The following is a 12,229-nucleotide window of genomic DNA, read 5'->3' on the forward strand; positions in this document are numbered from 1 at the left end:
CCTCCCCATCTACAACCACTTTATTTCCATCTTTTCATTATCTCACATTTTTTTCTTTTCCCTTATTACCCTTCCCCTACCCATCCCACCTTCCCTACACCTTTAGCTCCTTTCTTCCCATTTCTAAATGTCAGCAATCTTATTAGGATCTTGTGTATTATTGCAGATCATTCACATCTTAAAACAAGTCTATGGGAGGACGCTGTCTAACCTAAAATGATGTGTTAGTGGGAGAATTTTAAGCCCAAACCCATGAAATTTTTATAAGTATGGATTTTCCTGCACCTCTGCCATGATTCCTTGTCTGTTTTCTAGGAAAGATACAGATCCATGGGAATGTTAGAGGAGAGGAAGGAGAAAGCTGTAGATTTAGCTGCAAGATTGCCTGGCAACTCTGCAGGGCTAACAGTAAACAGGTCAGGAGTGACAATGCCTTGGAAAGGAAATGATGTGCCTATAATTTATTCATCATCCTTTGTTTCTTATTTCATTCTATGTTTTATTCTTTCTGGTCCTAGGCCAAAGGCAGGGTCTACAAATTTGCATTTCCTGCTCAAATAGAGACTCAAATAGAGCACTTAGGCTGAATATTGGGTTTTAACACTAGGCCCTCAGAATGAGGCTCTTGTTCCTAGTCTTGCTCTCCTTCACACAGGAATTCATCTCCTGGGTCCTTCTTTTTTCTTTCCGCTGGGGAGACTATGTCCCACATTCACATCCACCTCCATGGACCTTTCAGGAACCCAGAAATCATATGAGCCAGAAACAAAATGGAGCAGAAGGAGATCTTTTTATTGAAAAGTGGAAGACAAAAGGCAACCCCCAGTCTTGGGCATCCAGAATGGGTGGATAAAGGGGCAGTGTGGGAGAGGGTAGTGATACCAGTAGCTGAACCAGAAGGGAGCCTGAAGGCCTGGGCCTGGGGCAGCTGCAGCCAGGACAAGATCCACCTGGTGGGAGAGAAGAGAATCAGAGGCGTGATTCAGTGGGTCAAAGCACTCAGAACTATGACGAGGTAGTGACACCCAATCTGTACTTTTGATTATGACCTCTCAGATTCCACAGCCTGTCTATTCAGCACTTCCCCCATTTACTCCCTCGGACCACGTTGAGATAGCTCTCCACCACTCAACCCTCTTCTGTGTGAGCAGGGATTTCCTCTGCTTTCAAGTATTGCTCACCTCTTTAGGGTTCAAATATCCCCAGTGAGACCTTTCACAGATCCTTGACTTTTAATTGAGAACCCCGACTGAATGGCATCTTGCCCTTTGATCCGAGCAAGGTCCTTCACAGAATCTTGACCTGCAACTGAAAATCGTTCTTCCATGAGATCTTGTCCTTTGATCTGTAGGCAACCTTTCAAAGAATCTTGACCTGTAACTGAGAATCATTCTGCCATGGAACTTTGTCCTTTCAACTGCAGGCAACCTTTCAAAGAATCTTGACCTGCAAGTGAAAATCCTTCTGCCATGGAATCTTGTCCTTTCATCTGCAGGCGACTTTTCAAAGAATCTTGACCTGTAATTGAAAATCGATCTGCCACGGAATCTTGTCCTTTCATCTGCAGGCGACTTTTCAAAGAATCTTGACCTGTAACTGAAGATCGTTCTGCCATGGAACTTTGTCCTTTCATCTGCAGGTGACCTTGCACTGAATCTTGACCCTTAACTGAAAATCGTTCTTCTGAGGCACCCTGACTTTTGACCCAAAGATTATCTTTCACAGTATCCTGACCTTCCATGGAAACTAGTGCTACTATGGGTTCTTGTCACTTAAAACGAATGCGACCTTTCATAGTACGATCAAGACTTTCAGTGGAATCTTCCATGGAATCATCGCGAAACCGCTTGTGAGTTTTCTCAATACTTTTATGTCTTAGTGAAACCCGTTCTCCCTCAGGATCTTCTGATTTGTACCTAATGTGCCCTTTCTCCAGTTCTTCATGTCTAAGTGAAATGCGTTTTCTTGTAGGATTGCCTGCACTGTGCCGAATGTGACTTTTCTTAAGGTGTTCATGTCTAACTGAAACACGTTCTCCCTTGGGATCTTCTTCATTGGGCCGGACACTTTTCTCAAGGTGTTCTCGTCTAACTGAAACGTGTTCTCCCTCAGGATCTTCTACATTGTGCCAAATATGTCCTTTCTCAAATTCCTCATGTTCTCCCATGGACTCTTCTCCTTTATCTGAAATGTGACTTCCCTCAACATTTAGACCTCGACCTGAAACTGATTCTTCCATATCTTGTGATTTGGCCCAAGCACGACTTAACAGAGGGTCTTGTGATCCAACAGAATCTGTTAAAGCAGAAACATATCCACATTTAGACTCATTTTGTCTGTTTCACTACCATGTTTTTCCTGTAGGTCCAGTAACTTTTCTATGTAGTGTGCCCCAAACCATGCCCAGCAGTGAGAGAGCAGCTCCAGGGATAGATGGGGGTCTGTGCTCCTGAATGTTTGTTCCCTTCTTTTTGTGGACAGGGGCTACAGGACCACCATTCCTTTGCTCTTTATTTCTTATCTCTCAGAAGCTGGTTCCAATCTGGGCTGACACCAGGAAATAAGAATGACACTGTCATTTCTTAGGAAGCTTAGAAGAGGAAGAGCCTTGAGATACATAACTATGATATTTATTCTCCATGCTAATAGCTCTGGAAATTGTTTTGACAAATCTTCACATTTCTCTCCATGTTGGTTTTCTTATCACCTGGGGGTCCTTGATGCTCATGATCTCTGAGCTCTACTGTTTCTTAATCTCTTTTAAGAGGATAGATAATGCAGGTACTTTTATCAGTCAGACAGACAGGGAACAGAATCCATACCCAGGGCCTAAGACTGAGTACCCAGAATGAGTCATGGGGCTTGTCACTTTGTTGCAGGTTCAGCACTAATAATAATCCCTGATGTCAAGGCCACATAACAGTATGACTTCTAGAAAGAGTGATCAGATCTCAGTCACTTATTTGGAAAGTGGTAGGGAGTTTGCTTCTGAGCTTCGTACTTTTTCTGAAGGAAATGGTCACAAAGCTAAAGTGTGGGCTCCAGCTTTGCCTCCTACACTTTTGTCTGGGCCCAAGAGGCCTTTAAGAGCTTTTCTCCATCCTACCTCAGCTCCTTTAGGACTTCCGTCCACTCTGTTTCTATGGCAGTTCCCTCTGTTGCCAGTATTCCAAGAATGAGCGGCATTGTCAAAACCAAGAAGATTCTGGTCCTCAAGAAGGTGTTTGGCTATGATTTGAGGCCAAGCCTAGCTTTATGCTTTCCAAGCTTGGCATGACACTAGGCACAAGTCTTTGGTTTTACAAGGAACAAAACATTTCCTTCATAACCCCAGGAAATCGTCACTGCCCTTGTAAGAGGAATCCTGGGGCCTTTCCAAGGATTATTTATAGGAAGAAGTGACCTGTTATATTACACATCTCTGACAACCTCAAGAGCTGTCCCACTTTTTTCCTGACCAGCAGTACTGCATTCTTCATATTCTAAGACAGACCCAGTAAGGGCAAAGGAATTACTTAAGATAATTCAGCAAGTCACTGGTATATCCAGTCTTGATTTCACACCTAGAATGTTCTTTTCATTATGGCCTGCTCCTACAAACCCTTCTCAGAAGTAATCTATTATTTTATTCCTTTCAGCATCAAAGTGGACTTTGCTTTCATTTTTCCATGTTCCTGAGGCAAACTCTGTAAGGCCAATTTGCCTATAAAGTGCAGACTTATTATTCTACTTTCTGTGCATGAGCTTTGAGACTAATTGGAAGATGAACTCTAGGTTTGAAACAAGATGATATCCCAGAAGTCATGGTAAACTGATGAGAAAGAACTCTGATATTTCAGATAGAAAACTCAAATTATCAACAAGATGGATATCTGTAGTGAATATGCTTTCTTCCTTTGAACAACAGCACCTTGCATCATCTGAAGAATTCTTTTTTTTTCTACCAGAAAATTATAAGGGAAACTATTAATTATGAGATCCTGCATCCTGTCCATAGAAAGGTGGTGTGTGTGTGTGGGGTAATCTGTCTGTCTGTTTTTCTGTCTAGCCAGGGCTCCTGAAGCACTTTGTTTAACTGGGCAACATAGGGAAGAAGGAAGTCTCTCCTTCATCTACAGGTAGTTATATATGACCAGGGGATTTCAGAAGCTATGGTTTACCTGAGAAGTCGATGAAGTATCTGAAAAAAATGAGCATAAGACACTAAGAGAAGCAGACAGAAGATGGCAAAGGAAGACTCTGAAGTCACCAGCCAGTGGTTCCTGCTCTTTAATCTTTGGAATAGTCATTCCTACATGCCCTTCCTACCACTTGGTTATAAGCTAATAAACTGGCCTTTTATCTAAGCTAGTCAAGCTTTGTCCCTGTCTATTAGGGCTTATGTCTAGATGTCCCCACAAAGTCTCACATGGTCATAGGTAGGGCTCTTTAGAGGTGGGTGTATCTAGAGTGTGTGATGTTGGGATCAAGGGTGTGTGATTACTAAATTGGTCCTCTAATTGGTTTGGAGTAGTTCTGGGTAGGACTAGGGGTTCCCCACCCTGGGTGTGAGTACTACACACTCTAAGGGAATATATCTGGATAAAATATAAGGGACAAAGATAGCTGCCATGGTTGTCACTTCCTGCTGCTTCAGTAGTTTGCTGCTTTGCTGCCTTCTGCCCACCATGAACTGTTTCTCCTCTGTGATGCCCATCTACCATACACTATCCTGCCTTGGAGCCAGCTGACTATGGACTGAAACATCTACAAACTATGAGCTACAATAAATCTTTCCTCCTTTAATTTGGGGTGTCTGGTATTTTGTCTCAGCAATGAGAAAAGTAACTAAGACAGAATTTAGTACCAAGAGTAGGGTTACTGCTGTACCTGGCCATATGGCCTCAAAAGCCTAGCTTGTGGGGAAGATCTGGAAAGGTTTGGAGATGGTGGCTGAAGAAGCAGCCCTGAAATGCTTTAAACTATACTTGATGGGAGATTCTGTTCAACACTCAGAAGACCAGAATGCTGTTAAAAACTGCTGATGGTAAAGACCAGGATCAAGAGGTTTTTGCTGTAAAGGACTTCATGGGCTACTGGACTCCAGATCATGTGTATTATCCCTTGACAGAAAGTTTTCTGCACTTTACTCATGTCCAGAGACTTTCCCTGAGGCTGAGATTAAGGGCAGCAAGCTAATTAACCTTGGAGAAGAAATTTCAAGGCAGTTTAATGTTGAGGCAGTGGTATAGCTACTGTTGGAGGCTTTTAGCCAGATCCATGTCAAGATCAAGAGCAAAGAGCCCAGCAGAAAGATCTAAAACATTGTGAATTTGGCCAGAAAGGAAGCTTCATAAAGCTGTGAACTGCAAAGATAGGGCAGAAGAGAACTTGGTTGTTAAGAAGAACATAACAATGGAAAATATGGCCTGAGGACATCAAAAGAAACAGCAAGACCCCAGCCTCTGCAGCCTCAAGGTTGCAAAAGTGAAAGAATTTGCTTTGAGAAGAGAGGCCCATAGCATCATGTTCCAGAATGGTGGTAGCCTACAGAATTTGTTCCTCAGGATTGGGCTCAGAGTGCTCAGTGATACAGGAACTTGACTCCTTCAGCCAAGGGAGAAGGAAGTCTGGCTACTGCTTCAGTTGGCAACAGACCTTGGCATAGTCACATGGTGCTGGTTTTAGGTGCATGCAGAATGCAAAAGTTGTGAGGTCAGGAAGGCCCCACCTGGATTTCAGAAGGCCTGAGAAGCCAGGCAGTGTGCCCCTGGGAGAGCAGCTTGTGAAGTTATGAGTGTGAAGCCTAAGGTTCAGTGGAGACCTAAGAAGGTTGGAGAAGCCAGGAGTGTGGATTGTTTGAGGCAAGGTGAAAGGAGCGAGTCAAGAGAGAAGCCATGGGAAACACAACCACCAGAAGTACCTAGGGGCAGAGCGCTTTGGAGTTTGCAACTTGCCACAGATTGCCAGAAATGCTGGACATGCAACTGCAGGATTTAATATTTGCTCTGCTGGATTTTGGTCTTGATTTGTTCCCATTCCTTTCTGTCCTTATTTTGTAACTTTTGGAACAGAAATGTCTATTTTGTGCCAATGAACGTTGAAAGTGTTTAACTTTCTTTTCATTTGTGCAGAGGCTTGCAGCTGAGTTTGCCTTAAATCTCAGAGAAGACTTTAGACTTTGACTTTTCAGTAATACTGAAACTTTTTAAGATTTTGGTAACTATTGGAGATGGATTAAATTACTTTTGCATAAAGGGATTGCAGGAGTCTTTGAGGAGGGCAGGGGCAGGATTTTATGGCTGTGTCTAGGTGTCCCCCAAAGCCTCAGGCAGTCTTAGGTGGGGTTTTTCAGAGGTGGATAGATCTAGAATGTGTGATACTGGGACCAAGGTTGTCTGATTACTAAATTAGTTCTCTAAATGGTTTGGCATAGTTCTGGGTAGGATTAAGGTGCTCCATCTTGGGTGAGTGCTACTTGCTCTAAAGGCATGTAATTTGGTGTGGGTTGTTGTTGTTGTTGTTGTTTTTCTGAGACAGGGTCTCACTATTTAGTTGAGACTGACCTGGAACTCACTATGTAGTCCAGGCTGGTCTCGAACTTGCAGCGATCCTCCTGCCTCAGCCTCCCAAGTGCTGGGATTACAGGCATGCGCCACCATGCTGGCTAAAGGCATGTAATTTGAATAAATTATAAGATACCAAAAGAGCACTGCTGTGGTTATCACTTGCTGCTCCTTTACTACTTTGCTGCTTTGCTGCCTTCTGCCTGCCATGACCTGTTTATCCTCTGCAATGTCCTTCTGCCATACTATCTTGCCTTGGACACAGCTGACTATGGATAAAAATCTCTAAAAACTTTGAGCTACAATAAACCTTTCCTCCTTTAATTTGGGCTGTCTGGTATTTTGTCTCAGCAATGAGAAAAGTAACTAAGACACTGTCTTTGCTTCCAATAGTTCAGAGTAATAGAAACTGCTACATGAATCAAGTTGTTGTCAGAAACAGACAGAACCTGAGTGGAGGCTGGGGTGAGGCAAGGAAAAAGCAGCCTTATTATTGCAAAATAAAAGCCAATGCTTTGTCTCACTGGACTTAGACCACATGCCAAACAAGGCTGAAACTGGAAGGGAAATATGAACAAATGTTGGAGTACCCTGGCAACCTTAAAAATACTCATTGTTGAATAAGTCATTCAAACAAAAGCATATGTAGAATATACTTGCATGCTTTAAAGAATAGCATTACAATAAAGAGCCAGGTAAACAAGAATATTTCCTGTATTTATGCCCCATTCCTCTCCTATATTGCTTCACTATTCCTCCTCCTCAAAGAGAATTCTTCCTGGACTTTATGCTAATTTCATTTTGCTTTCCTTTAAATTCAATTTTGTGGGTTTTTAAAAAGTTTTATAAAGAAGTTTAAAGTGTCATTTTCTAAGCTGGGCGTGGTGGCGCATGCCTGTAATCCCAGCACTTGGGAGGCTGAGACAGGAGGATCGCTGTGAGTTCAAGACCAGCCTGGGCTACATAATGAGTTCCAGGTCAGACTCAACTACATAGTGAGACCCTGTCTCAAAAAATAATAAATAAAAAAATAAAGTATCATTTTCTTGTATTTGACTCATTTTTTCAATATTATGTCTGTGAAATACATCTATTTTGGAGCCTACTCCTGTAGTTCATATATTTCCACCTCTGTACATTATTTGATTTTATAAAAATGTATATGTTTATTCTACTGTTGATATACAATTGATTTTTCTAGATTTTTACTATCATAAATATTACTGTGACCATTGCTGTGTAAATATCTTTTAGTGAACATAACAATGCATTTTTGTTTTATATAGCAAAAAGTGGCATTACTGAATCAGGGTGCAGAAATTACAGGGTACAGATATGATCACTGTTATAAATATGACATGCAGCATTCTAATATCAGTGTACCAATTAACTACCAACAAGTGTGTGAGAGTTACTCCATAATCTGCCAGTACTTGGGTACTGCCTTTTCAGTAACCATTCTTATGGATGTCCAGTAAAATTTCCTTCTGATGTAAATTTTCACTTGCCTAATGACTGACAAACAATAATATTCACATTGTTGTTGTTCATTTAGATATCTTCTTTAATAGGTGCTTATTCAAATATCTTCTTATCTTTTATTGGGTTATGTGTTTCATTGATTTGTAGGAGAAAAGAAATTCTCACCCAAAACTAGAATTTATATTGATGCATTCTACTTGAGATATAGTTTGACTAGTTTGACTATAGTTTTGACTAGTTTCACTAGTCAAAGTGAATTTACACAAATTTATGATCTAGTGATTACACACCCTAATATGAAATTAAGATGTTTTCACATCTTTACTAAGGAATATGTATAAAAATGTTCACAAATATAGTTTTTATCAACCAAATATTGGGAATAGACCATATTACTATTTATAAGATAATAGATAATACTCCAGACATATTACTAACATGAAATATTAGACAAATATGAAAATAATGTAAATTACTGCCATGCACAACCTAACTATAATCAAAATAATGTTGGTGGAGAATGCAAAAGAGACTATATAAAATGATTTTTAAAAGCTCAAAACTAAGGAAACCAAGGGAATACATAATCTACACATGGAATAGATCTCAAAATGGGGTGCAGAAATATGAGGAAACAATGAGGGTGAAATTCAGCCCAGTGGGTATATCTAGAAGTGAGGGAAGAAAACATTCTGAATGAGTGAGGGGCATACTGATTGATACAAGTTATTAGGTTTTACTATGTAGCATTCTAGACTTTAGACTATTGGTGAACTAAATATGTGTGTGGTAGGGGGAGTGTGTGTGTGTGCGTGTGTGTGTGTGTGTGTGTGTGTGTATTTTAAAGCTTCAGAATTTGTGAGGGGCATACTGATTGATGCAAGTTATTAGGTTTTACTATGTAGCATTCTAGACTTTAGACTATTGGTGAACTAAATATGTGTGTGGTAGGGGGAGTGTGTGTGTGTGTGTGTGTGTATTTTAAAGCTTCAAAATATGTACATAATTCATTAATTACTTTAGCTTTTAATAATGTAATGTTGTACTCATATGTCATTTCCAAACTTTTGTTTTTATATACTATATCACATGTGGCCTTTCTTGGTTTTCTTTCTTGCAGGTTGCATGCCTGGAAATAGGTTTGCTGGTACAAAGGATAATCACATGTGAAATCTGGATATTATTGTTCTATTTCCCTTGATAAGGTTGTATTATTTTGTATTCCCACATGCTATGAAGGAAACAGCCGGTTTCCATCCAGCTTCATGCACAGAATGTGTGTCTAATTTAAACATCTCTGTAGATTTTATAAGTGAGAAATTACACCACATGAAAATTTCTACTATGATTTCTCTATCACAAATTATTTTAATCTTTTCATATTTTAAAAGACACATTTCTTTTTCTGAAAATTTTCTGTTTCCTTTGTCATTCTTTATTGATTATTAGTCTTTCATTCTCCATCTAAGGAGTATTTAGGCTAGGATAGAGTCCAGTAGTAAACACAGGCTTACCATGCAAAAAAAAAAAAAAAAAAAAGTTTTTAGAATGAAGAAAAAATTAAAAACCCTTTTCTTTTTGCAGTACTGAGAATCAAACCCAGAAGTCATCTACCACTGAGCTACATCCTCAAGTCTTTTTATTTTCTAGTTTGAGGCAGGATCTTGCTAAACTGCCTGGGTGGGTCTCCGATTTGTGACCTTCTGTCTCAGCTTCCCTAATACACACTGGGATTACAGTTGTGCAACAGTGTTCGGTGACAAATTAATTCATTTGATTTTATAAAATGTCATTCCCAGGAATTCATCTTCACATGGATTAGTATATTACCCTCTGGTGCTACTCTGTCTTCTTCAAATTCCCTTTACTTGTCAACTCTGATCTTTTATCCTTGTTACATATCACCTGTTTTGTTCAGATAGGAAAACTGACTATGATCCATCTTTCTGACCTTTCTTTTTTCCAGGATTGAGTGAATTTCTTTCTCTAATTGGACACGGTTTTACATTCCATTTGCATTGTGAATATGCCCTTGGCCATGGTTAGAATTTGTGTCAAGTTTTGTCCTTGCCATGTACTTGCTGTTAAGTTTGGATAGGAAAACACTCTTGGGTTCATTTTGTGGCCTATCTTGCTGTCCACAACACACAGGTATTTGCCTGCTTCGACATTCCCCTGGGATTGCACTTGCATTTTGGACTTGCAGTTAATAGAAATAGAATTTAGGATGTAGCTATAGTCCTTGTCACCCACTGGGTGCTGGGAAAGGAAAAGTACCTGTAATTCCCTTTGTGCTTTATCTTGTCTGCAATTGAGTGGCCCTTGCTCTCTACTTAGATACTTGCCTGACATTATATTTACATATGGTTATACTCTTGATCTAGCACAGCATCTTCTACCCAATTATGAGAATTGCCATCTACATGCTATAAATTATAATACAATAATTAACTTTCATATCTGCTTTGATGTGCATGAGTGAATATTTCTTGTTTTCTACCCAGATGTTGGTCAGATATTCTCACTGAATGTTGTGCATGTTGACAATATTGATTACATGTTCACTATTAGTCATGATATTGTCATCTACTTGCTGTTTCATTTAGATCTAAAATTGCCTTAGGATCTAGCTTGCTGTTTGCCTTTTTGTCCTGAATAGCAGAGCATTGGCATTCTTGTCTATTTGTAAATTAGTATGATCCATCAGGTAACTGGCTTCCTACTCCTTTGGTAACTGATAATAAGAACATTTAGGCTCCATTATCTGCAAAATTTCATTTCAACTCTTACCTCTCCGCTTTTTCCTCATGAGTCCCCTGGGGTTCCCACAACTATGGTGTTGGGTAGAGAAGGCTCATTGTTGTCAGGGAGAAGAACAGCCTTCTACTCACATCCAGAATGTCCTTATAGGACATCCATTGCCCAACCGGATCCCTCCACTCACCATGCAGTCTCCTCCCAGCTGCTTGGTTCTCCAGAATGAGGAGCAGAGAAAGGATGAAGAAGACGGTGGACTTCATCTTGCCAGGAAGGGATTTGACTGAGAGCTGAGGTGAGCTTCTCATTTATATCTCCCTTGCCTGGGTGTGTTATGCGTGTGGCTGAAGTTACAAAGGCACTTCCCTTTCTTCCTTATCTGTAAATGTGGACTTCTCTCACCTTGTTCAATAGGGGCATCGTCAATCTCCCTGGAACTTTATACAGGGACGTGATGTTGGAGACCTACCTCTACTGACACAAAGCCCAGGAAATAGTCATATATACACAGTTCTTCACAAAGAGTTTCCTGCATTTTGAAAAAAAATTAGTGCAGAGTAGAGAAGAGATTCAGTGCAAAGCATACAATTAGTTGGATCATCAAGCTCTCATACTCTAAATGTGTGGTGCTTTCAGATGTCAAGATTTAAATGCTGCATCACAGATGCAACCTTGTACTTCAACCTATTTCAAAAATGAGTGTGAGGTATATTCTGTTTTATGTGGGAAGGAGCAATCATAAAGGTATAAAACACAGGGAATAAATGCAAATTTATGGAAGCCAAAAGAGAAAGTTTCTAAGTTAAAGGTACAAACCAGTGTCAAAAGTGGTAGAAAGTTCATCATAATATATGCTCCATAAGCCCAAAGCTCATCAAATGTGAGTTTCTCTTACTAATTTTGATAAGGGAAGATTAATTCATTTGGGTTGTGTTCCCACGTGGAGGATGGAAAACAGCAACATTTTCAAGAAATCTGCAAGTATAGGGCAGTGAGAGTTGAAGCTGGATCTGGAACATGAGGTGAGCTGTAGGGATGTTTTTCAGGGACAGGAGTAATTTAACATGCTTCAGTGATAATAGGAATAACTGCTAGAAAGAAATGTTAAGTTTCCTTACTGGGATTTTTCATGATATTCATTAAAACAAAAAAAATATATTTTTAATTTAAAGTTTTCCTAAGGAAGATTTTAAAAGCTATAGGTAGTAAGGAATATTTGTAAGCACTGATGAATCCATTAATATATTAAGAGAGGATACCAGTGAATATTTATACCTTGTATAAAAGTGCAGTTCTTCATTTTTCAGGATATTCTGAATGGTCCAAAGGATTTTTTTTTTTTTTTAGTTTGACATATGTTGTTATGGCTCGTATCTAAATGTCCCCCCAAAGCCTCATGCAGACATATGTGGAGCTTTTCAGAGATGGCTGAATCTAGAGTATGT

At 39.8% G+C, this 12,229-nt stretch overlaps 1 protein-coding gene across 1 annotated transcript; it reads right to left on the bottom strand.

Moving 5' to 3' along the window:
- Positions 1-780: 780 nt before the first annotated feature.
- Positions 781-11,092, bottom strand: LOC104867174 (seminal vesicle major clotting proteins-like). The gene is given in 4 exon segments (XM_033767069.1): positions 781-950; positions 1,182-1,905; positions 1,978-2,295; positions 10,972-11,092. Coding segments are annotated over 3 exon segments (1,152 nt in total). The 3' UTR covers positions 781-950; positions 1,182-1,192.
- Between the last annotated feature and the right edge of the window lie 1,137 nt (positions 11,093-12,229).

This window comes from Fukomys damarensis, unplaced genomic scaffold (assembly GCF_012274545.1).
Source record: "Fukomys damarensis isolate Sample0158 unplaced genomic scaffold, DMR_v1.0_HiC HiC_scaffold_22, whole genome shotgun sequence".
Classification (NCBI taxonomy): Eukaryota; Metazoa; Chordata; class Mammalia; order Rodentia; family Bathyergidae; genus Fukomys; species Fukomys damarensis.